This window comes from Dendrobates tinctorius, unplaced genomic scaffold (assembly GCF_039654945.1).
Source record: "Dendrobates tinctorius isolate UK_male_01 unplaced genomic scaffold, ASM3965494v1 ptg000158l, whole genome shotgun sequence".
Classification (NCBI taxonomy): domain Eukaryota; kingdom Metazoa; phylum Chordata; class Amphibia; order Anura; family Dendrobatidae; genus Dendrobates; species Dendrobates tinctorius.
Genome location: NW_027361825.1, coordinates 34,864,439 through 34,889,067, shown reverse-complemented (window position 1 = coordinate 34,889,067; position 24,629 = coordinate 34,864,439). Strand labels below are relative to the sequence as shown.

The window sequence follows — 24,629 nt, the reverse complement described above, 5'->3', positions numbered from 1 at the left end:
CGGGTTCACCGAGTTACTAGCTACACTCCGTACTCGCTGCTATTCGGCCGGGATGGCAAGGGGATCACGGAGGTTAAACCCGGAGGATGAGGAACCATGGACGGGGGGTCTCCTCGTGAGTCAGGAATCACCGTTATCGGCTGCAAACCCTGCACCGAATCGTCCACACAAAACATCAGGACCTGGAACACCCGGGGAGGACCCCGCCTCAATCCACCGACCTCCAAGCAGGAGATCATGTACTCGTACGAGATCAGCGCCCCCAAAACAAATTGGAACACTGCTGGGAAGAAAGTCCCTACCAAGTACTGCGCCGAGTAAGCCCTGATGGGCCAGTGTACGAAATACAATCTGAAAAAGATGGAGACCACCCTACCCATACCGTACACCGCAATATGCTACGACCCTGTACTTCCACAGACCTTGCACGACCCGAGGCCTCTCCTCAGGTCTCAGAACCTCCGCCAGCAGTAAGGAATGAGGACGATGAGGAAGACCCTCAGGCGGTGTAAACGGACACTTCAAAAAATAATACTCTAGCAGATCCAGTCGGTCCACCATCTTCCACCACCCCAGAGGACTCCACCACAGTCGAACCACGACGCTCCAGGTGGTCAACAGCTGGCAAACCCCCCGAACGCTACGAACAGGACCAGTTTGTGTGGTAGAAAAGACTTTCATATCGAAAAACCGGCCCAGGCTCCTCCAAGCCCTCGCCCGAGGCCTGGCAAGCATACAGGATGGGGGAGTGTAGGAGGGGGAGTCCCCGCTGTGTAACCGGGCCGGAACCAAGGGCACTGTCACCAAGGTTCCTAGGAGGACTGTTTCCGGGGGACATAGTTGGAGGACGGACCAGAGAGGGTTCTAGAAGGGATGGGGCAGAGCAAGTATAAAAGGAGATGAGGACGCTAGTAGGGGCACTCGACAGAGCAGGAGAGAAGAAGCAGGCAGGCTAGAGGGCGCCAGAGAGCCAGAGCGAGAGCTAGAAGAAGAGATCAGCGGCTGGAGGGAGACTCACCGCAGACAGGAGGGAGACACCGACTGCCTGACCGCGCTTCTCGTGGCCGCCACAGCACGACTTCAGCTCGCGGCTGCGGCCTACCCGCTGCCGCCAGCGGCCACTGCGGCTCGACTACATGTAGCCTGCGGCTGCGGCCTGTCTGCTGCCACCCGTGGCTCAACTTCAGCCCGTGACTGCGGCTTACCCGCTGCCGCTCACGGCCTCCATGGCTCGATTCCAGACCGCGGCTGTGGCCTACCCGCTGTCGCCCGTGACCACCGTAGCTCGACTCCAGCCTGCGGCTGCGACCTTCCCGCTGCCGCCCGCGTCTCGACTCCAGCCCGCGGCTGCGGCCTACTCGCCGCCAGCCGCGGCCACCACAGCCCGATCCCAGCCCGTGGCTGCGGCTTGTCCACCGCCACCCGTGGCCGCCGCTGCCCGGCCCCAACCTGTGGTTGCGGCTACATGCCTCGGGCCCCGGCCAACGACATTCCGCCTCCGCTGGGAGGCACAACGCAGATGAACTCTTCAGGGGCCTGATGTGCCCCCACTCCGCCTGCGCGTAGGAACGCCCGAAGCCTGCGCCAAATCCTCGTCAGCTGGGCCCAGCGGCGGAAACGCCGAAGCAGCATCAACCACCACTCTGCCGGACGTTAGAGGAGGATAAGTGACACGTTGTAGTTAATAACCTATAGTTTTCTGGACCGGTAGTCGGCCACACCGCGGCCCTATAGTTACTGGTCTTGACCGGGTAGTCACGTTCGTGTTACCTGTGTATTCTTGTTTTGATCCCTGCGAGGATAATTGCTGTTAGCTTGTTGGATACTCAAGATAGCCCAAATAGGGACAAATATATATAAAAAGTCACATCCAAAGTTCATCCCGTCTCCCATCTCATCACTGCGTCCCACGTATTTGCGAATGCCTACATATGGTCTCACCAGGGCCCCGGCATTTGCCCGGGTGCTGTCCCACAGCACTATGAAAGGTGTGTGGTGGACTGCGGTGTTCTACGTTACACTACAAGGTGTGTGCGCTTTCTTTGACATCATATATTAAACATGAGATTGGATTATTCGATGGACCACAGTGTGAACTGTCTCCCAAAATCATTGAATTATCTATTAGCCACAGGAATGAATAGTTCTAGGTTGCAAAATTACTTGTCCACTAGTTTTCAGTTTGGGAGCTATTCTGTCCCAGGAAATAGATAGGGACGATCATTCGGTCCTATACCTGAGTAAGAAACTCTACTCCTGTAAGAACTATGCCATCGTTGAAAAAGAGTGCTTGGCCATCAAGTGGGCAATCGACACCCTAAGACACTACCTGCTAAGCAGAAAGTTCAGGCTAGTGTCAGATCATGTGTCCCTGAGATGGGTGAGGGAAAAGAAGGGGAAGAATGCAGGGGTAACTAGGTGGTTTCTGGCGCTCCAGTACTTTACTGTACATGTGGAGCACAAGCCAGGGAAGTTGCATGGGAAAGCAGATGCCTTGTCCAGAGTCCCCTGCTTAGCCAGTGAAGGTGCCAAAACCCACAGCTTTGGGTAGAGGGGGGATATGTGACAAAATCACTGGTAAAGTACTGGAGTGGAGATATGTGTCACTAAGCTTAATGGCATCAATGATGTAAAACCCAGAGTATTTTTCCTCCAGCACACTACGTGCTGTGAGGTGTAAGCTAAGTTGCATAATGGGCTGGTTTTTATGTGGACATTCATAGAACGGGTGAGAGAATATCCACCTTATCTCCACCTGCAGAGTTGGCACTGCCCTGTGCTGACAGGACCTGTGTGATGTCACAGTCATGTGATCAGTCACATGTGTGAGGAGTCACATGGTCTGGGCTTAACTAACTGGGCTCCAGAGGCATTCTGGATTGTTGAGTGTCTGTAGAGGAACCCTCCAGAGAAGTGGTTTGTGCTGTGGTTTAGGCCGGAACCGTGGGTTGTGCTGACCCTGAGCGGGCTGACTCCTCTACTACAAGGAATGTACCTAGAGGCGAGCTACTGTTTTGTTTTGCTGTTTTGACCAGAAGGCCGTGTTTATTTTGTGCTTAACCCTAGGTTTATACTGTTTTTAATAAACCAAGTGCATCCTTCAAGCTGCATTGTTCCCGTGTGTACCTCTGTGTGCAGATGATCTACTACTATGTATATGTGTAAATATATAGCACATGCGCATGGGAAGAATGCCACTGTTAGAATTAACATGGGCATCTAAAGGGTTATACTTCTGTGAATGGAGCTAGCTGTTGCTGGCTGTATAACACAGCCTGACACAGGATCTGACCCCCTCTAGGAGCGGACATATCATTGCTGCAACTTCTGCAGGAGACCAGGAGTTAAGAGGGGCCAATATCATCTCAAAAGCATGTGAAAATGTGCATTATGAAGAGCTATTGGATTACAAATGACCTTTGCTTTGTTCCTGTCTGTGTTCGCCACAGGTATCTCAGAGGCCCCCTTACTGAGGTAATCAAGAGGCCCCTTACTGAGGAAGGCAGGAGCCCTCCTTTCTGAGGCTGTGAGAAGCTCTCCTTACTGAGGTAGGCAGGAGGTCCTCTTACTGAGGTAGTCAGGAGCCCTCCTTACTGAGGTAGGCAGGAGCCCTCCTTTCTGAGGCTGTGAGAAGCGCTCCTTACTGAGGTAGGCAGGAGGTCCTCTTACTGAGGTAGTTAGGAGCCCTCCTTTCTGAGGCAGTGAGAAGCCCTCCTTACTGAGGTAGGCAGGAGGTCCTCTTACTGAGGTAGTTAGGAGCCCTCCTTTCTGAGGCAGTGAGAAGCCCTCCTTACTGAGGTAGGCAGGAGGTCCTCTTACTGAGGTAGTCAGGAGCCATCCTTACTGAGGTAGGCAGGAGCCCTCCTTTCTGAGGCTGTGAGAAGCGCTCCTTACTGAGGTAGGCAGGAGGTCCTCTTACTGAGGTAGTTAGGAGCCCTCCTTTCTGAGGCAGTGAGAAGCCCTCCTTACTGAGGTAGGCAGGAGATCCTCTTACTGAGGTAGTCAGGAGCCATCCTTACTGAGGTAGTCAGCAGCCCTCCTTTCTGAGGCTGTGAGAAGCGCTCCTTACTGAGGTAGGCAGGAGGTCCTCTTACTGAGGTAGTTAGGAGCCCTCCTTTCTGAGGCAGTGAGAAGCCCTCCTTACTGAGGTAGGCAGGAGGTCCTCTTACTGAGGTAGTCAGGAGCCATCCTTACTGAGGTAGTCAGCAGTCCTCCTTTCTGAGGCTGTGAGAAGCGCTCCTTACTGAGCTAGGCAGGAGGTCCTCTTACTGAGGTAGTTAGGAGCCCTCCTTTCTGAGGCAGTGAGAAGCCCTCCTTACTGAGGTAGGCAGGAGGTCCTCTTACTGAGGTAGTCAGGAGCCATCCTTACTGAGGTAGTCAGCAGCCCTCCTTTCTGAGGCTGTGAGAAGCTCTCCTTACTGAGGTAGGCAGGAGGTCCTCTTACTGAGGTAGTTAGGAGCCCTCCTTTCTGAGGCAGTGAGAAGCCCTCCTTACTGAGGTAGTCAGGAGGCCCCTTTACTGAGTAATGAGGACCCCCCTTACGTAATCAGAAGCCCCCTTACTGAGGTAGTCAGGAGCCCTCCTTACATAGATAACCAGAGGCCCGCTTACTGAGGTAGTCAGGAGCCTCCTTAGGTAGTCAGGAGGCCCCCTTACTGCGTAATCAGGACCCCCTTATATAATCAGGAGCCCCCTTACTGAGGTAGTTAGGAGCCCTCCTTTCTGAGGCAGTGAGAAGCCCTCCTTACTGAGGTAGTCAGGAGGCCCCTTTACTGAGTAATGAGGACCCCCCTTACGTAATCAGAAGCCCCCTTACTGAGGTAGTCAGGAGCCCTCCTTACATAGATAACCAGAGGCCCGCTTACTGAGGTAGTCAGGAGCCTCCTTAGGTAGTCAGGAGGCCCCCTTACTGCGTAATCAGGACCCCCTTATATAATCAGGAGCCCCCTTACTGTGGTAGTCAGGAGCCCCTTAGGTAATCAAGAGCCATTTAGGTAATCAGGACTCCCCCATAATGAGGCAGTTGTTAGCCCCTTTACTGAGGTAGTCAGGTGCCCCTCTTTCTGAGGTGATCAGGAGTCCCCCTCACTGAGGTAGTCATTAGTCTCTAGGTAATCAGGAGAGCTTTTAATGATGTAGTCAGGAGCCCCCTTAAGTAATTATGAGTCGCCCTTAATGAGGTAGTCAGGAGCCCCCCTTTATGAGGTAGTCACTCACGAGACCCCTTTACTGAGGTGTTTCCCTGACAACGTATCCCGGGCCCTTCCTGCCAATCATTCTCCATGCTCCGCCCACCTCGGGCAACCATCGTGACGTGGACACGTGCATCACCCCCTCCCTTTCCAGCCCACGCCCGCTTAGTCACTCAGAGGCAGCAAGAAGAGGGAAGAAAAGGGAGGGGAGGAGAGGGACGGGGAGCGGCACGCGCCGTCCATATCACGCCCTAACTATCTGATTGGTAGATTTTGCGGAAACCTGACCAATTAAAGAAGAGAAAGGGCGTGATTACTTCGAAGGAACTCTTCGGTAGACAGAACGGCGCTGCATTCACTGACAGCTCTGCGGCCGGAGCAGCTGTGCTGCTGAGGGCTCTGAGAGGAGGGGGTGGGATGCCACTCTTTGATTGGCTGCTGGTCGCCGCAAGGAGGATTCTGATTGGCTGCTGAGCAGCTGGGCAGGTATGTGCGTAGGAGGAGGGAGGGTAATGGCGGACGGTGGGATTTTGAGGGGCTCTCTATGTCCGGAGCTATGGTCAGACTAGTTCAGTGTCTTGTAGCCAAGCTAGCCCGTTCTGGGGGCTTGCATTTACCAAGGTTCTGTCCGTTGCCATCATACCTCTAAGTGGACATTTCTTGGGGTGACCCACTCGTGTATCAGACCATAGTGGGTGCAATCCTGGAGCCCCTAGCAGGTCCTTATATAATGGAGCCCTGCAGCTCCCTCGTATTAACCCTTTCCTCTCTGGATAGAGCACCTAGTTTATTTTTTTGTCCCCCCCCCCCCCCCCCTTTAATGGTAAAAAAAAAAAAAAATTAAAAAAAAATTGTTAAAAATTGTTAAATAGCAAAAAATATCCAAATATAGAACTGTATATAGTGGCGGTAATTTTCAGAATGGGGTGCATTAGTATTCTTAAAGGGGCGCGCGTTCGGTCTGTCCGATATCCTTTCCACATTGTATAAATTTGCCTTGTTAAAGGGGAAGTGTCATGGAAAAGAGAAACTTGTGATATGACAGAGATACACGTGAGGACGATCACGTTGGCTGCGATCACATATCATCACAAGGAAACGAGATTTTTAAGGGACATTCAGTTTGATCCCAGGGATTTTACACTCTATTTGAAAATCTCAGCTCCCCATAGAGCCCTTTAATTGTGCTGATCACAAACTTCATCATTCTGATCGTCTCGTGTTATCGGTGTCACCTGACTTCCCCTTTAAGGGGCTGTTCGGCATCGGCAAACCATGGAAAAATTAAAGGGTTCACAGAAATATAAAGCTGCTCCTCCGGGGACCCACGTTGTGGTGTCAGCTTGACATGTGACCACTGGTTGTCAAAGTGAGAGGTCACCGCTGCAGCCGGTGATTGGCAACAGTGGTCACTTGTAGAGATTCGCTTTGTCGGTCCGGTCCTCGGTTCACTTTTGCACCCGGCATCCCAGGCTCCTCTGACTCTTACAAAGTCTCATGGCCTGCATTGTATCATGAGCCTAGTAAGCACTAGAGGCACGGAGAAGTGGCTGTCATGGAGGAGCGGACCAGGGGAGCACAGATGGAATTACCCCAGTGAAAGTGTTGCACCAATATGGCATTGCCACATCTGGACAAACAGACTAGTACAGGGGTCTCCCGGAGAGCAGGAAATACCTATTTGCACAGGAGCTGCGGCGAGATCAAAAATGCAAATATTACTACTTATATTACTTATTTTTTATTTAATCCGAACCCCTTTAAATCATCGTCTTAAAGGGCAATGCTATAGGGTCCCACTTTTAGGTGATACTGATCCTCGTGGATGGAATCGGTGTACATTAGTGGGATCCCATGTCCTCCCCCCTCGGAGAGGTACACGAGACAGTCGCTGAGATTTCTAGTGAATGAGACAGCTCATCTATAGGCTGCGCACACAGATGAGTAACTAGTAGCGTGCAAGTCATTTCGCCCTGGGAGGGGGAGCTGCTGCCGGAGCGGCTCCTCCAGTGACCGTGGACTGTTACACATACCTGGAGTCCATGTTTGTTTCATATGTTCCCCTGTCTAATAAAATCATATTTGGCTCTTGAATTTGAGAAAAACAAAAATTCTAACTGCGCATTTTATTTTTTTAAATTTCCTACGGGGAAGGGTGACATTTTGGGGATCTCAGGGGGGAATAGTGCAAGACGGTCGTATAGTGGTCGGAGGTTATAGCCTAATCTGCATAGAATGGGGGAGATTGAGATGAAACCATTACTAGAGTGAATATCTGCTGATGTTCACTAGTTCTAATGATGACTAATATGATGATATAGCGTGATATCTTGTTAGGTGATTGCCATCATATTACAGGTGCTCCCTATTCAGACCACTTGCATACATTTACACATCTGCACAGTTCTAGATTAGGGAGACTTTCCTTGCAATTATCTGATTGCTTTAATTTTTTTGGAGGTTTTTGCAATATAAGAGAACAAGGCATCTATGGGAAGGTGAAGAATTCACATGAGATAATATACATTGGGGAAGATTTATCAAAACTGTCACATTCTTAGTGCAAGCTAGTCTTAACATGTCAAATTTATGTGATAAATCTTTAATTTTAAGATTGTCTAATCCTAAAAGGGCTGTCCCTAGGTGCAGGTTGGTGTATGTGTTAGGCTCACCCTTCCCAGGTCCACTGAAGTCTCAATTGCTGCTTCCAGTGCCTGGTATTGGCTGCGGCACTGACATCACGTCAACAGCCAATCAGTGCCAAGCTGTTCTTCCAGTTTAAACAGAAGGCCCCGTTCAGAGCTGGATTGGCTGTTGACATAACAGTAGTGCAGAAGCCAGTGTCAGGCACTGGAGACTCTGCACTGGACCCGGGGACGGCAAGTGAAGCTCTGTTTGTTGTTGTGTTTTGTTTTTTTTGATGCCAAACTATATGACAGAATTCTAGCGCATATAGCTTTATCAATTTGCCCCAATATGCCTATAGAATGTTGAGTCCAGTTGACGCCAAGCTGAAGATGTGAAACTACAAGTCCCAGAATGCCTTGTTTGGCAGTGAGAATAGGATTGTCAGAATTGTCACATGGTCTTTAAACTTTTATGCTGCACAACGGTCGTGAACAGGCCCCCGATCACCCAAAGAACGAGCAGGACAATAGTTCGTCGGGAGAAATGATCTTTTGGATTGCACAAAAGATCATTATTCTTGACAGCACATCATCTTGTGTCAACAGAACCTGTGCTGCCGAGAACAATGGCAGCCTATGAGCACTGATTGATCTATTACAGATTTCTCAGCGAGCATCTGAAGCTCGGTCGGCCTGCGAAGACAGGTTAGGCCTGTTTCACACCAGTTTTTTGAAATCCGTCAAAATCCGCCGTTGTGCAAAAAAAACGGATCCGCCATTTTGTTTGGCGGATCCGTTTTTTTTCCCATTGAGTTGCATTACCGGCGGATCTTGACGGATGGCCATCCGTTCGATCCATTTTTTTTGCGGATCCGCCAAAACTTTGGCGTCCGCCGACATGGCTAAACGGACCATGCAACGTTTTTTCGGCGGCCGGATCCGCATTTGACATTGCGCATGCCCTGAGGATTTGCCTCGCTCGGAAATTTAACCCTAAACTCTGTTTTGGCGGCGAAAAAACTCCCCCTCTCTCTCCCCAGGCAGCGGTTCCTTTAAAATTCTTCCTTCGACAGATCCGTTAAAATAACGGTCCGATGACAAAAGTTGTCATCAGTCCAAGAACGGATCCGTTGTCCACCATTTTAGCGAATTTTAACTGAAGCAAAAAACTGATGTGTGAAACAGGCCTTATTAAACGACCGGCAAACAACTAACTGATCGGTTGTCATTTAGGGCCCCAGGACGGCCCCTATAAATGGACCTTCGCTTGACACTCTCTTCTCAGAAGTGAGGAGCTAATATCCCGAGCGGAGAGACACTGATAGTATATGGTGGACCATTCATTTTGATGTAATTCCCTTCAAAGTTGTGGCCAATTGCAGTTTCCCCTACTACAAGGCTATGATGACTTGGCGGATTTAGAGTAAGGAAAATCAAATTCTGATTGAAATTCAGTACAGAAAACGGCATACTGGATTTTTTTTTAACATGGGTATTACTACAGATTTAAGCCTCTGTAGGTCATAAACGCATCACCTACGTCAATCATTCCCATTTTTGCTGCCAATATTTGCATTTTTAAGCTATCTTATTTTAGATTACTTTTTCAACAAGAGGAAAATAAAGTCCCGACTTTTTATACTACTGAAATGAGTGCTGGTTCAAACGATTGATTTTAGCCTCCATGGCACAATGGATAAAATCCGTGCAGAATCTTCCTTGACGGTTCTCTTCTTCTTTTTTATTATTTCCAATTAGTCAGCAGAAAACTAAAAAAAAATAAAAAGTGGAAAGTCCAGCAACTGCAAAATTCATTAAAACATCACATTTAAATAAATGTAGATTAAAACATGAAAGCTCAGAAAAATTTGCTATTTGAATAGGAATAATGATTGTTCGTTAGTGGAAGGATCTAGTAGCAAGATCTGCATTGAAGTGCCCACAAATTCTGACATAACAGTTGACTTGCCAGTGTTTTAACTGGTAGTCAGTGTGTAGAGTCAGGATGTTATGGGCACATGTGGTCTAGAGCTATCGGGTGCCCACAAGGATGCCATGTGCAAGGGTCTTTTGTTCCGTAGATGTGCAAGATTAGAAGATCATGCCAACCCTGAAGAACTGCGAGCTGGACACTTTTCCAGACCCATCCACAGTAGTTTCCAGAAATCTTGTCCATTGATCTATGAAATATACTAATATTTCATGGGGGGGTGATGATTTTGTGAGGTTGTTCAGGGTTGGTAATCATCTCATTGAGTGCGGTCGTAGCTCTCGAATCCACCTACGAGTCGAGTCATTGTGTGCCATTTTTTTTTCTCTAGACAGCTTATTTTTTTTGTCTTTGCCGAGCAACCGCTTCGTAACTTGTCCTTAAGTATCGCTTTTCTTTTACTCCGCAGCTTGTTTTGTTTGTTCTCCAGTGTGTAGCTAGGGCACAAACATCTATTTCTTCTAGTTACTCACCCTGAGGAAAATGAAAGAATTTCAGTCGTGTCATCAGTGACTCACGTTTCCAGAAGTGCTCACAGGACTTGTGTGTTTTCAACCCGAAGACCTGATCCCTTTTCTTTACTGTAGACCTCCTCCGTTACGTTCACGTTTGTAAGGTAACCCACTGTCAGCTATTAATCGGTGCTTATAACACGTTCTCATTTTTGTCTCATAGACTCATGTTGGCCAAGGGGATCAAACGTAAATTTTCGGAGGTTGAAGGGGAGATGGGAACTAGTCCCGAAGTAGAGATGGCAGCTCGATGCCAGAGCTCGCTTCCTGCGGTGCAATCCCATTGCTTGATGAACATATCTCTAGTGAAGCTTCACCGTAGCCTGCACCACGTGGAACCAAACCTAAGACATCTCGTGCTGGTGGCCAACACCTTGCGACGTCTTCAAGATAACATGCAAACAGAATCAAGTACCACCGGTGTGTGGAAATCCATGGAGGACAACTCCAGAAAAGACTACTCCCAAACATATGTGAGTGAGAGCAAGAAACCAGCTCTAGAGATCCCCGCAGAAGATGCTCTGTTCTCTACCATGGATGCATCTCTGTACTCTTCCATTTCCACCATTCTTGAAGACTTAAACAATTTCGAGGGGTTGAGTCGCTCACCACTTCCCCCAGCAGACGAAGATCAATTTTGTTCCCCAAAAGACTTAAGCAAAGATGGAAGTCGAGAAGACTCTGGTAAGCTGACACCTACGTCCAGCTTTCCAAACTCTTCCACCTATCTCCTCGGAGACAACCTGGAGGACATTTTTGAAGACATCGACACTTCCATGTATGATAGTGACCCATGGGCGAGCAGCAACCTTTTAAACTTCAAAACTTTTACTAGCATGAACGAGACGGAAGAGAAGACGTCGTCCGATGGACAGGACTCAATGTTGGAACTTAGTGACTTGGACTATCTGATGGATGTTTTAGTGGGAACCCAAAACTGCTGATATTCCCAGTAGGACAGTTAATGGACACAACAATGTATCTTGTAACAAGACACTAGTGTAAATAACGAGAGGACTCAACTTTTAATTTATTATCAGCGAATTAACCTGAAACGGTTTTCCATGACGGCAAAGAGAGGGCATTATTCTGTGTTTCGACTACCAGATGCACAATCTCCAAATAAGTGTTAAACTGTAGAAGTCGACTTTAACATAAAAATAAGAAAAAATCTAAAGAACAATCAAGAGATAATAATGAATTCACCTATCTGCCATAATGAACCCAACATGCACATTTTTCTTTTGCATAAAAGGTTCATAGTCGGTCTTTTCTAAAACCCTGAATCAATTGCTAAATAGTTTTGTAAATTTTTTGACGGACTTAGTGTTTTTTTTTTGTTTTTTTTTTTTAAAGATGAAGCCATTGGGACAATCTTCCCCAGCACATATACAATGTATATAAAACCTATATATAGAGACATATATAAATCTATTTTTAAGATGACTAATTTAAGCGTAAATGTTTCAGATTGCCTTAATCATGCTACATTTCTATATAAACCAGGGTAATCCTACAGATTTTTTTTCTCACCAAAATGGAGTAAATTTTAAATTGGTATATCTAATGGAAGAACAAAAACTAATTTATTGTAATTTCTGTATAAATGTTACGGTGGCTGATAAAAGTCTATAAATTAGTTTGTCATGAACAGCCTTTTTTTTTTTTTTTTTTTTATATAACGATTGTAGCTTTTCTCTATGGAAGCTGAATTAAAAAAATCATATACGAAGCAATATCCTTTGTATATTTCTATGATTTTTTATAAAACTGTTATTACCCGAAGTGTTATTTGGGGTTCAAAAGCCATAGCCGCCTGCTCCTCCGTGAATTCAGGACAAATTCTTTCCAAATTCAGTTACTTGGTTTGCTGTCATTTTTCTGACATCAACCAGCTCCTAGTCCAGGGGCCACTGCTGTTACCTCAACTCGGTCATTTTTTTCCTCCCCATATTTATTTTTTTGTGATCTTTCGATAGGTTTTTTTTTTGTGTATAAGGCATGTATTGTAAGAGAATTTATGGGGGCTTCGTCAGCCCACGGTTTATGAAAGCTGTACGTGTGTGTCATCATTTTGTCCGTAAAGACGTCTGGTGATGGTATTTATTGACATGTGATTTTATTCTGAATTGATTTTCTTAATTTAACGCTTGGATATCTTCATTATTTATCCTTTGTGAATATTTATGATTGAAATAAAATGGATTTTTTTTCATAACTGGACTTGCGGGTGGTTCGCATGATTACCGTATGTTCATTTTTTAAAAGCAATTTAATAACAATTTTGAAATAAGGAAAGAGTTAATTATCAAAGCACTTAGGCTCCAATCCATCAAGATCGGTGATTTTTCTTGACTGTCTTCATGAGGAGGCATTTTAGAGTCAGATGCTCCTGGTTCGTTAAGAGGTACACGCCTCTCGAATCTTGAGAGTCGACTAGTGGCATGTACCTTGCCACATATCTTTCTCCAGTCACTGACTGGAGTAAGAAATGTCACATCTCGTCATGAATTGGTGGTGTCACGTTCACAAAGCATGCTTCCCGCTTCACCCATTTTGGTGCTGCTAGGAAAGACTGCCGTGAAAAAGTCATCACAAAAGTTGGGGCATCACAACACATTAGGAGTCCCCAATCAGAGGACAATAAAACATCCGGACTCCTTATCTATGAACTGGAGCAATATTTATGTTTCTCCCTCTCCCATAATCATAATTCTGCTTCACGTCACTTGTCTCATCTATTGCATTTTTTCTGTGCTGTATTGTGCATAAATATGTGACCCTTCAGATTTTGTATTAGTCTATGCCTGATGAAGAGACCTGAGTAGTCTGGAAAGCTTGCAATGTGTTACCATCTTTTCAGTTAGCCATTAAAAGGTATCAACCACTGAGGACTCTCAATTCTGAATATTTTTCTATCTACTGGCTAACAAAGATATACATCTTTCCTGCACAAAAGTTTGGTAACTTTTCAAAGCGATTTTTCTCAAGAATTCTTTTCGAAATTGCTTTGATGAATCAGGGCCTTAGAGTCGGTCCCTTCAGCGCCAAGGAGGCAATTTGTATCTATTTCTCCATCATGGCTTCAACCTTGGTGTGGTTAACATTCTGAGTAGAGAAACATTGGGAAAAAAAGATCATAGAATGTTAGAGTTGGAAGGGCCTTCAAGGGTCATTGTGGCCAGCCCTCTGCTCAATGCAGGATTCACTAAACCATCTGACAGACTCTGTTTGAAGACTTCCATTGAAGAAGAACTCGCCACCTCTCGTGGCCCATCTGGATTAACAGAAGAGCTGTTCACAGATCGATTCACAGGTTCCGGTTCAGCAGCCAGGTCAGTAATCTATGGCCCAACAGACGAAAGCCTTGAGTATCGCCTTCTACCTCCCATCATCCGTGGCTCTGCTGTTGATTTGTCAGCCTGCCGCATTGATGACATCAGAAGAAGAGCCATGGATGATGGACCATCCAACAACCACAGATTATTGATCTGGTTGATGGACCATCTTACTGTGGTCATCAGTCCTAACCCTTTTGTATTTACAACATGCAATATTTGCAATCTTCTCCATTTTCTCTTTGATGCATCAGGACATGCTGTTCCCATACTGTTCTCTACCTTCATGCTTGGAATAATAAACCAATACAAAGAAGCATTTCTGGCTGGGCACAGAATGACCATCGAACCTTGTGCTGCTGCCTGCATGAGGTTATGTATTAAGCTGTCTCAGCTGTCGGTACATAGCCTGTAGGAGTAAATGCTATTTTAAGAACCTCTGCTCAGAAATCTCTATGACTATTCTTTCTACTAAAGCCAATTCATGCTTTTAGAGCCTCAAGTCTCTTTAGAGTGTCCATGAACCATTAGCGCCTGTGTTGGATGCTGAGAAATATCATTTTTCTATATTTTTAACCTTATATCTATAAATATTATGAATTGCTAAACCAAGATGAGGCCATAGGAACCTTGATTGTAGAGGAGATTCAGTTTGCCCTTGCTTAGATTAGTGTCAGGAACACCGCACTGAACTTGCTCACTGAGCCAGTGCGCGTGTCCTGAGTAAAACAAACTGTGCTCAGAGATACCTGTGGAGCGGGCAGCAGCAGAGAAGGTGCGTATTTCAGAATAGCAGGACTTCTGGGGGGCGTGGCCTAAACCTCAGAGCTAGGAGCTGCAGGAAAACTAGCAGGGTAACTATGGAACATAGTTACCAAGGGGCATAGACAGGGACGAAAACAGATCAAGCCGGGGTCAAAGCACGAGATAGCACAACAAAACCAGAGGATTAGACCGAAAGGATAGTCAGGACGTAGCCAATGAGTCATACACGGACATAGCTGCAAAGTACAAGAGGGGAGAGCAGTCAGGTCACAGGTAATGAGTCATACACAGAGAGGGTAGCGCAGTACAGAATCAACAGGCAAACTCACAACGGGGAACAGAACCATACAAGCAAGCTATAACACACCGAACAGGAACACAGGGGTCAACACACTCGGCCAAAGGCAAAAGTATAACTGACGGGGATGGGAGTTTCTCAGGGGTATAAGAACCTCTCCCTGAACAAAAGAGAGGCCACAATAATTAACCCCAGGTGTGCAGGTCAAAGCCTACACTGGGCTCCAGACATTAACCCCTGATGTATTCACGGTGGAAAATGAAATGCTAGGTGGAATGCCGAGAGACAAATTAAACCCTATATTAAGGGTCACCAATCTAACCCAAGAAGAGGTGCAAAACCGGCTAAATAAGATTAAAATAGATAAATCTCCGGGTCCGGATGGCATACACCCATGAGTTCTAAGAGAACTAAGTAATGTAATAGACAAAAAAAATTATTTCTTATATTTAGAGACTCTATAGCGACGGGGTCTGTTCCACAGGACTGGCACATAGCAAATGTGGTATCAATATTCAAAAAGGACTCTAAAAGTGAACCTGGAAATTATAGGCCAGTAAGTCTAACCTCTATTGTTGGTAAAATATTTGAAGGGTTTCTGAGGGATGTTATTCTGGATTATCTCAATGAGAATAACTGTTTAACGCCATATCAGCATGGGTTTAAGAGGAATCGCTCCTGTCAAACCAATCTAATCAGTTTTTATGAAGAGGTAAGCTATAGACTGGACCAAGATGAGTCATTAGATGTGGTATATCTTGATTTTTCCAAAGTGTTTGACACCGTGCCACATAAGAGGTTGGTACACAAAATGAGAATGCTGGGTCTGGGTGAAAATGTGTGTAAATGGGTAAGTAACTGGCTTAGTGATAGAAAGCAGAGGGTGGTTATAAATGGTACAGTATATTCTCTAACTGGGTCGCTGTGACCAGTGGGGTACCACAGGGGTCGGTGTTGGGACTTATTCTCTTCAACATATTTATTAACGATCTGGTAGAAGGTTTGCACAGTAAAATATCGATATTTGCAGATGATACAAAACTATGTAAAGCAGTCAATACAAGAGAAGATAGTATTCTGCTACAGATGGATCTGGATAAGTTGGGAACTTGGGCCGAAAGGTGGCAGATGCAGTTTAACAATGATAAATGTAAGGTTATACACATGGGAAGAAGGAATCAATATCACCATTACACACTGAACGGTAAACCACTGGGTAAATCTCACGGAGAAGGACTTGGGGATCCTAGTTAATGATAAACTTACCAGGAGCAGCCAGTGCCAAGCAGCGGCTGCCAAGGCAAACAGTATCATGGGGTGCATTAAAAAAGGTCTGGATACACATGATGAGAGCATTATACTGCCTCTGTACAAATCTCTGGTTAGACCGCACATGGAGTACTGTGTACAGTTTTGGGCACCGGTGCTCAGGAAGGATATAATGGAACTAGAGCGGGTACAAAGAAGGGCAACAAAATTAATAAAGGGGATGGGGGAACTACAATATCCAGAGAGATTAGCAAAATTAGGATTATTTAGTCTAGAAAAAAGACGACTGAGGGGCAATCTAATAACCATGTATAAGTATATAAGGGGACAATACAAATATCTCTCCGAGGATCTGTTTATACCAAGGAAGGTGACGGTTACAAGGGGGCATTCTCTGCGTCTGGAGGAGAAAAGGTTTTTCCACCAACATAGAAGAGGATTCTTTACTGTTAGGGCAATGAGAATCTGGAATTCCCTGCCTGAGGAGGTGGTGATGGCGAACTCAGTCGAAGGGTTCAAGAGAGGCCTGGATGTCTTCCTGGAGCGAAACGATATTGTATCTTACAGTTATTGTTAGGTTCTTTAGAAGGACGTAGATCTGGGGATTTATTCTGACAGAATTTTATAGGCTGAACTGGATGGACTGTCTTTTTTCGGCCTTACTAACTATGTTACTATGTAACTATGTTACTATGTGCAGGTCAAAACCTGCACTGGGATCATGACAGTATCCCCCTCTCAACGGGGGGCCTCTGGACCCCCAGGCTTCCCTGGGTATTTGGCATGGAAAGCCTGAACCAGGCGATCTGCATGTACAGAGTGAGCAGGGACCCATGAGCGATCCTCTGGTCCATATCCCTTCCAGTGGACCAGGTACTGCAAGGAGCGGTGCACCCGCCGAAAGTCCACAATATGTCCGACCTCATACTCCAATTGACCCTCCACCAACACTGGAGGAACAACAGACTCTGAGTCAACCTTGACAGACCCTATGGGTTTCAAGAGAGATTTATGGAACACATTGGATATTTTTAAAGAGGCGGGGAGACGCAACCTATACGCCACTGGGTTGACTATCTCCATAATCTCGTACGGACCAATGAACTTTGGTCCCAATTTAGCTGATGGTACCTTTAAGTTGATGTTACGTGTGGAAAGCCAAACCTTCTCTCCCACCTGAAACATGTCTCCCGGGGCTCTCTTTTTTGTCAGCAAAATATTTGTACCTCCTCTGGGCCCGAGAGATATTACGCTGGACCTCAGCCCAGAGGTTTTTTTAACCGTTGAACGGACCCCTCTGCCCCTGGACAACCGGAATCCACCCGTGAAAACTCCCCAAAGTGAGGATTAAACCCATAATTAATCAGGATGGAGACATGTTGGTGGACTGACTCACCCGGTTGTTAAAAGTGAATTCCGCCAACGGTAACGCATCACACCAATCCTCCTGTCTGGCGGAGGTCAGACACCTGAGAATTTGTTTCAGGGATTGATTGGTGCGTTCTGTCTGACCATTACTCTCCGGGTGATATGCCGACGAGAAGGAGAGTGAGATGCCCAATTTCATACAGAATGCCCTCCAAAATTTGGCCACAAACTGCATACCTCTGTAAGACACAACATTCAGGGGTACCCCATGCAATCGGACCACATGCTGCACAAACAACCTTGACAATGTTTCTGCTGAGGGTAATGCTGCCAAGGGAATGAAATGGGCCTGTTTCGAAAACCTATCCACCACCACCCAGATCACGGTATTGCCACTGGAAGGTGGAAGGCTGGTAATAAAGTCCATGGAGAGATGAGTCCATGGCCTATCAGGAACCGGTAAAGGTATGAGTTCCCCAGTCGGCCGGTTATGCGAGCTTTTGGAACGGGCACACACACCACAAGCAGAAATAAATTTCTTGACATCGGATCTCAATGAAGGCCACCAAAAAACCCTGGCTACTGCCTCTCTAGTGGCCGTGGTACCAGAATGAGTACTCAGCCTAGACTCATGAAACTCCTGCAGAAGTCTAGGCCGCAATAAATCTGGAACAAACAGTTTTTCCCCTGGCCTGGTTGCCGGAGCTAGGGCCTGAGCCCTTAAAAGTTCTTGTTCCAACTCTGATGAGACCCCCGCCACTACCACCCCTGGGGGAAGAATGGAGGATGGCGGCTCAGGGGGAGACATCGGGTCAAAACTTCTGGACAGGGCATCCGCTTTAACATTTTTGGATCCCGGTCGAAAAGTAATGGAGAAATGAAATCGTGAAAAAAAAGTGACCAACGGGCTTGTCTAGGAGTAAGCCTCTTAGCAGATTCAAGGTTTGCCAAATTTTTGTGATCCGTGATAACAGTGATAGGGTGAGCCGCCCCTTCCAAAAAGTGCCTCCCTTCCTCGAATGCCAGCTTGACCGCAAAAAGTTCCCTATTGCCTACATCATAGTTTCTCTCGGCTGAAGAGAACTTCTTGGAGAAGAAAGCACAGGGTTTGAGATTAGTAAGGGTGGCCGGACCCTGGGACAGCACAGCCCCCACCCCCAGTTCAGAAGCATCCACCTCCACAATGAATGGTTTGGACGGGTCTGGTTGAACCAACACCGGGGCGGACATGAAACATTTCTTAACAACTGAGAAGGACTCCTTAGCGAGTACAGACCAATTTTTTACATCAGCCCCCTTCCAGGTAAGATCCGTGAGTGGTTTAACCACTTGTGAGAAACCTTTAATGAAACTCCAGTAGTAGTTCGCAAAACCTAAGAAGCGCTGGAGCCCCTTGAGATCTCGAGGCTGAGCCCAGTCAGCGATCGCCAGCACCTTCTTAGGATCCATACGAAACCCCTCACAGGACACAATCAGCCCCAAAAAAGACAGTTCCTGTACGAAAAACGAACATTTTTCCAATTTAGCAAACAATTGGTTCTCCCTGAGTCTCTGGAGAACTGTCTGTAGATGTTGCAAGTGAGACTGACTGTCCGGGGAATAAACCAAAATGTCATCCAAATAAATGATAACAAAACGGCCTGTCAGCTCAGAAAACACAACATTGATGAAATTCTGGAAAATAGCGGGTGCATTAGTTAACCCAAACGGCATTACCAGGTTTTCAAAGAGTCCTTCTGATGTGAGGAATGCAGTTTTCCACTCGTCCCCTTCCCGAACCCTTATCAGATTGTAGGCCCTCCCGGAGATCTAACTTGGAGAACCATTGGGCCCCAGCTACGTAAGTGGTTACATAAGTCGGGGAAGCGGGTAAGTGTTCCTAACCGTTATCTTGTTAAGTTCCCGAAAGTCGATGCAACGCCGCAAACCACCATCTTTCTTCTTCACAAAGAAGAATCCTGCTTCCACGGGTGACACAGAAGGCCTGATATGCCCTTTGCGGAGACTCTCAGCTATGTACTCCTTCATGGTTTGGTGCTCAGGCCCGGACAAATTGAACAATCGAGCCTTAGATAACTTGGCTCCGGGTACTAACTCAATGGCACAATCGTAGGGTCTATGTGGTGGCAGCGCCTCTGCCTCAATTTCAGAAAAAACGTCTTCGAAATCCTTCAGGTACTCCGGAATACCTTCCAGACCGACAGACGACACAGATAAGGATTTAACAGAGTTAACAAGACGTCCCAGGTTACAACATTTATCCTTGCATCCCAATTGAGTGATCTCCCCTGTTACCCAATCAATGGTGGGATTATGGCGTTGAAGCCAAGGCATCCCCAGTACCAGTCCTGCAGGCAAGCTATCTAACACAAGACAGCTTAATTTTTCCACATGAGTGGGTAGCGCAACACAGAATCAACAGGCAAACTCACAACGGGGAACAGAACCGGGTCAGAACCATATAAACAAGCTATAACACAACGAACAGGCACACAGGGGTCAACATACTCGGCCAAAGGCAAAAGTATAACTGACGGGGATGGGAGTTTCTCAGGGGTATAAGAAGCTCTCCCTGAACCAAAGAGAGGCCACAATAATTAACCCCAGGCGTGCAGGTCAAAGCCTGCATGTATGGGCTCCATACATTAACCCCTGATGTGCAGGTCAAAACCTGCACTGGGATCAAGACAATTAGCCCCTGTTATGTCCTATGTCTGGTGCCGATGTATATTGCGGGCTCAGGAGCTGAGCCCACTGCACATATGACAGTTGCCAGCTGTGCTATTCAGCCAGCATCTGCCACTTACACCAGCTCTGATCACTGCTCTTGAATCCCTTATTTGCAGCTGTCAATCTCTGACAGCTCCTTTTAAGGAGCGCAATCCAGTCCGTGGCATTCGGAGGGGTTGACGACAGGTTTGCATTGCTGCCCAAGGCCTGCTGAAGCTGCAGTGGCTGCCATCATGGTACTCCTGTGTGGACCACAATACTAATATTACAGTATAAAAAACAAGCGGTCAAACAATTCAGGGTTCAAGCCTTGTGTAAGGACTGAAAAATACAGTGAAAAGGAAAAAAAGTTTTAAACAATGTTAGAAAAAAAAACCTAAAAATTCAAATTGCCCCTTTCAAAAAACAAAAAAATAAATAGATTTGGCGTAGGTGACAGCAGGTACGCAGGATGCAGTGACGAGATGAACCCATCTCCCCAATGCAGCCATCTCTCCAGAGCACCCATCTCCTCAGTGCAGCCATCTCCTCAGTGCAGCCATCTCCCCAGTGCAGCCATCTCCCCAGTGCAGCCATCTCCCCAGTGCAGCCATCTCCTCAGTGCAGCCATCTCCTCAGTGCAGCCATCTCCTCAGTGCAGCCATCTCCCCAGTGCACCCATCTCCCCAGTGCACCCATCTCCCCAGTGCACCCATCTCCCTAGTGCAGCCATCTCCTCGTTGCACCCATCTCCTCGTTGCACCCATTTCCCCAGTGCAGCCATCTCCTTAGTGCACCCATTTCCCCAATGAAGCCATCTCCTCAGTGCAGCCATCTCCTCAGTGCAGCCATCGCCATAGTGCAGCCATCTGCTCAGTGCACCCATCTCCCTAGTGCAGCCATCTCCTCAGTGCACCTGTTTCCCCAGTGCAGCCATCTCCCTACTGCAGCCATCTACTTAGGGCAACCATCTCCCTAGTGCAGCCATCTCCTCAGTGCACCCATCTCCCTAGTGCAGCCATCTCCTCAGTGCACCCATCTCCCTAGTGGAGCCATCTCCCTAGTGCAGCCATCTCCTCAGTGCAGCCATCTCCTCAGTGCAGCCATGTCCCCAGTGCAGCCATGTCCCCAGTGCAGCCATGTCCCCAGTGCAGCCATCTCCTCAGTGCAGCCATCTCCCCAGTGCAGCCATCTCCTTAGTGCAGCCATCTCCTCAGTGCACCCATCTCCCTAGTGCAGCCATCTCCTCAGTGCACCCTTTTCCCCAGTGCAGCCATCTTCTCAGTGCAGCCATCTCCCCAGTGCAGCCGTCTCCCCAGTGTAGCCATCTCCCTACTGCAAACATCTCACTGCACCCATCTCCTCAGTGCACCCATCTCCCTAGTGCAGCCATCTCCTCAGTGCACCTGTTTCCCCAGTGCAGCCATCTCCCCAGTGCAGCCATCTCCCCAGTGCAGCCATCCCCCTACTGCAGCCATCTCCCTACTGCAGCCACCTCCCCAGTGCAGCCATCTCTCTACTGCAGCCATCTCCCTACTGCACCCATCTCCTCAGTGCACCCATCTCCTCAGTGCACCCATCTCCCTAGTGCACCCATCTCCCTAGTGCAGCCATGTCCCCAGTGCAGCCATGTCCCCAGTGCAGCCATCTCCTCAGTGCAGACATCTCCCTAGTGCAGTCATCTCCCCAGTGCAGCCATCTCCCCAGTGCACCCATCTCCCTACTGCAGCCATCTCCCCAGTGCAGCCATCCCCCTACTGCAGCCATCTCCCTACTGCAGCCACCTCCCCAGTGCAGCCATCTCTCTACTGCAGCCATCTCCCTACTGCAGCCATCGCCTCAGTGCACCCATCTCCTCAGTGCACCCATCTCCCTAGTGCACCCATCTCCCTAGTGCAGCCATCTCCCTAGTGCAGCCATCTCCTCAGTGCACCCATCTCCCTAGTGCACCCATCTCCCTAGTGCAGCCATGTCCCCAGTGCAGCCATATCCCCAGTGCAGCCATCTCCTCAGTGCAGACATCTCCCTAGTGCAGTCATCTCCCTAGAGCAGCCATCTCCTCAGTGCACCCATCTCCCTAGTGCACCCATCTCCTCAGTGCACCCGTTTCCCCAGTGCAGCCATCTTCTCAGTGCAGCCATCTCCCCAGTGCAGCCGTCTCCCCAGTGCAGCCATCTCCCTACTGCAACCATCTCAGTGCACCCATCTCCGTAGTGCAGCCATCTCCTCAGTGCACCCATCTCCCTAATGCAGCCATCTCCTCAGTGCACCTGTTTCCCCAGTGCAGCCATCTCCCCAGTGCAGCCATCTCCCCAGTGCAGCCATCTCCCCAGTGCAGCCATCTCCCTACTGCAGCCATCTCCCTACTGCAGCCATCTCCCTACTGCAGCCATCTCCCTACTGCAGCCATCTCTCTACTGTAGCCATCTCCCTACTTCAGCCATCTCCTCAGTGCACTCATCTCTCTAGTGCACTCATCTCCCTAGTGCAGCCATCTCCTCAGTGCACCCATGTCCCCATTGCCGCCATGTCCCCAGTGCAGCCATGTCCCCAGTGCAGCCATCTCCCCAGTGCAGCCATCTCCCCTGTGCAGCCAGCCATCTCCCTACTGCAGCCATCTCCTCAGTGCACCCATCTCCCTAATGCAGCCATCTCCTCAGTGCACCTGTTTCCCCAGTGCAGCCATCTCCCCAGTGCAGCCATCTCCCCAGTGCAGCCATCTCCCCAGTGCAGCCATCTCCCCAGTGCAGCCATCTCCCCAGTGCAGCCATCTCCCTACTGCAGCCATCTCCCTACTGCAGCCATCTCTCTACTGTAGCCATCTCCCTACTTCAGCCATCTCCTCAGTGCACCCATCTCCCTAGTACACCCATCTCCTCAGTGCACCCATGTCCCCAGTGCCGCCATGTACCCAGTTCAGCCATCTCCCCAGTGCAGCCATCTCCCCAGTGCAGCCATCTCCATACTGCAGCCATCTCCCCTGTGCAGCCAGCCATCTCCCTACTGCAGCCATCTCCTCAGTGCACCCATCTCCCTAGTGCAGCCATCTCCTCAGTGCACCCATCTCCTCAGTGCACCCATCTCACTAGGGCAGCCATCTCCTCAGTGCAGCCATGTCCCCAGTGCAGCCATGTCCCCAGTGCAGTCATCTCCCTAGTGCAGTCATCTCCCTAGTGCAGCCATCACCCCAGTGCAGCCATCACCCCAGTGCAGCCATCTCCCAAGTGCAGCCATCTCCCCTGTGCAGCCAGCCATCTCCCTACTGCAGCCATCTCCCTACTGCAGCCATCTCCCTACTGCAGCCATCTCCTCAGTGCACCCATCTCTCTACTGCAGCCATCTCCCTACTGCAGCCATCTCCTCAGTGCACCCATCTCCCCAGTGCAGCCATGTCCCCAGTGCACCCGTTTCCCCAGTGCAGCCGTCTTCTCAGTGCAGCCATCTCCCCAGTGCAGCCGTCTCCCTACTGCAACCATCTCCTCAGTGCACCCATCTCCCTAGTGTAACCATCTCCTCAGTGCACCCATCTCCCTAGTGCAGCCATCTCCTCAGTGCACCCATCTCCCTAATGCAGCCATCTCCTCAGTGCACCTGTTTCCCCAGTGCAGCCATCTCCCTACTGCAGCCATCTCCCCAGTACAGCCATCTCTCTACTGCAGCCATCTCCCTAGTGCAGCCATCTCCTCAGTGGACCCATCTCCCTAGTGCAGCCATCTCAGTGCACCCATCTCCCTAGGGCAGCCATCTCCTCAGTGCAGCCATGTCCCCAGTGCAGCCATGTCCCCAGTGCAGCCATCTCCCCAGTGCAGCCATCTCAGTGCAGTCATCTCCCTAGTGCAGCCATCACTCCAGTGCAGCCATCACTCCAGTGCAGCCATCTTCCCAGTGCAGCCATCTTCCCAGTGCAGCCATCTCCTCAGCGCAGCCATCTCCTCAGTGCAGCCATATCCCCAGTGCAGCCATGTCCCCAGTGCACCCGTTTCCCCAGTGCAGCCGTCTTCTCAGTGCAGCCATCTCCCCAGTGCAGCCGTCTCCCTACTGCAACCATCTCCTCAGTGCACCCATCTCCCTAGTGTAACCATCTCCTCAGTGCACCCATCTCCCTAGTGCAGCCATCTCCTCAGTGCACCCATCTCCCTAATGCAGCCATCTCCTCAGTGCACCTGTTTCCCCAGTGCAGCCATCTCCCTACTGCAGCCATCTCCCCAGTACAGCCATCTCTCTACTGCAGCCATCTCCCTAGTGCAGCCATCTCCTCAGTGGACCCATCTCCCTAGTGCAGCCATCTCAGTGCACCCATCTCCCTAGGGCAGCCATCTCCTCAGTGCAGCCATGTCCCCAGTGCAGCCATGTCCCCAGTGCAGCCATCTCCCCAGTGCAGCCATCTCAGTGCAGTCATCTCCCTAGTGCAGCCATCACTCCAGTGCAGCCATCACTCCAGTGCAGCCATCTTCCCAGTGCAGCCATCTTCCCAGTGCAGCCATCTCCTCAGCGCAGCCATCTCCCTAGTGCAGCCATCTCCCCAGTGCAGCCATCTCCCCAGTGCACCCATCTCCCTAGT

The 24,629-nt window shown here is 48.7% G+C and overlaps 1 protein-coding gene across 1 annotated transcript; it reads left to right on the top strand.

The window, feature by feature from the left end:
* Positions 1-5,518: 5,518 nt before the first annotated feature.
* Positions 5,519-12,544, top strand: LOC141052075 (SERTA domain-containing protein 1-like). Its single transcript, XM_073549269.1, has 2 exons — positions 5,519-5,678; positions 10,485-12,544. Exon 2 carries the CDS (start codon positions 10,489-10,491, stop codon positions 11,263-11,265), a length of 777 nt encoding a protein of 258 aa, XP_073405370.1. The 5' UTR covers positions 5,519-5,678; positions 10,485-10,488; the 3' UTR covers positions 11,266-12,544.
* Positions 12,545-24,629: the final 12,085 nt, after the last annotated feature.

What these genes read in the sequence shown, in the direction of transcription:
- LOC141052075 (XM_073549269.1), top strand. Translation starts at nt 10,489, where the DNA reads ATGTTGGCCAAGGGGATCAAACGTAAATTTTCGGAGGTTGAAGGGGAG.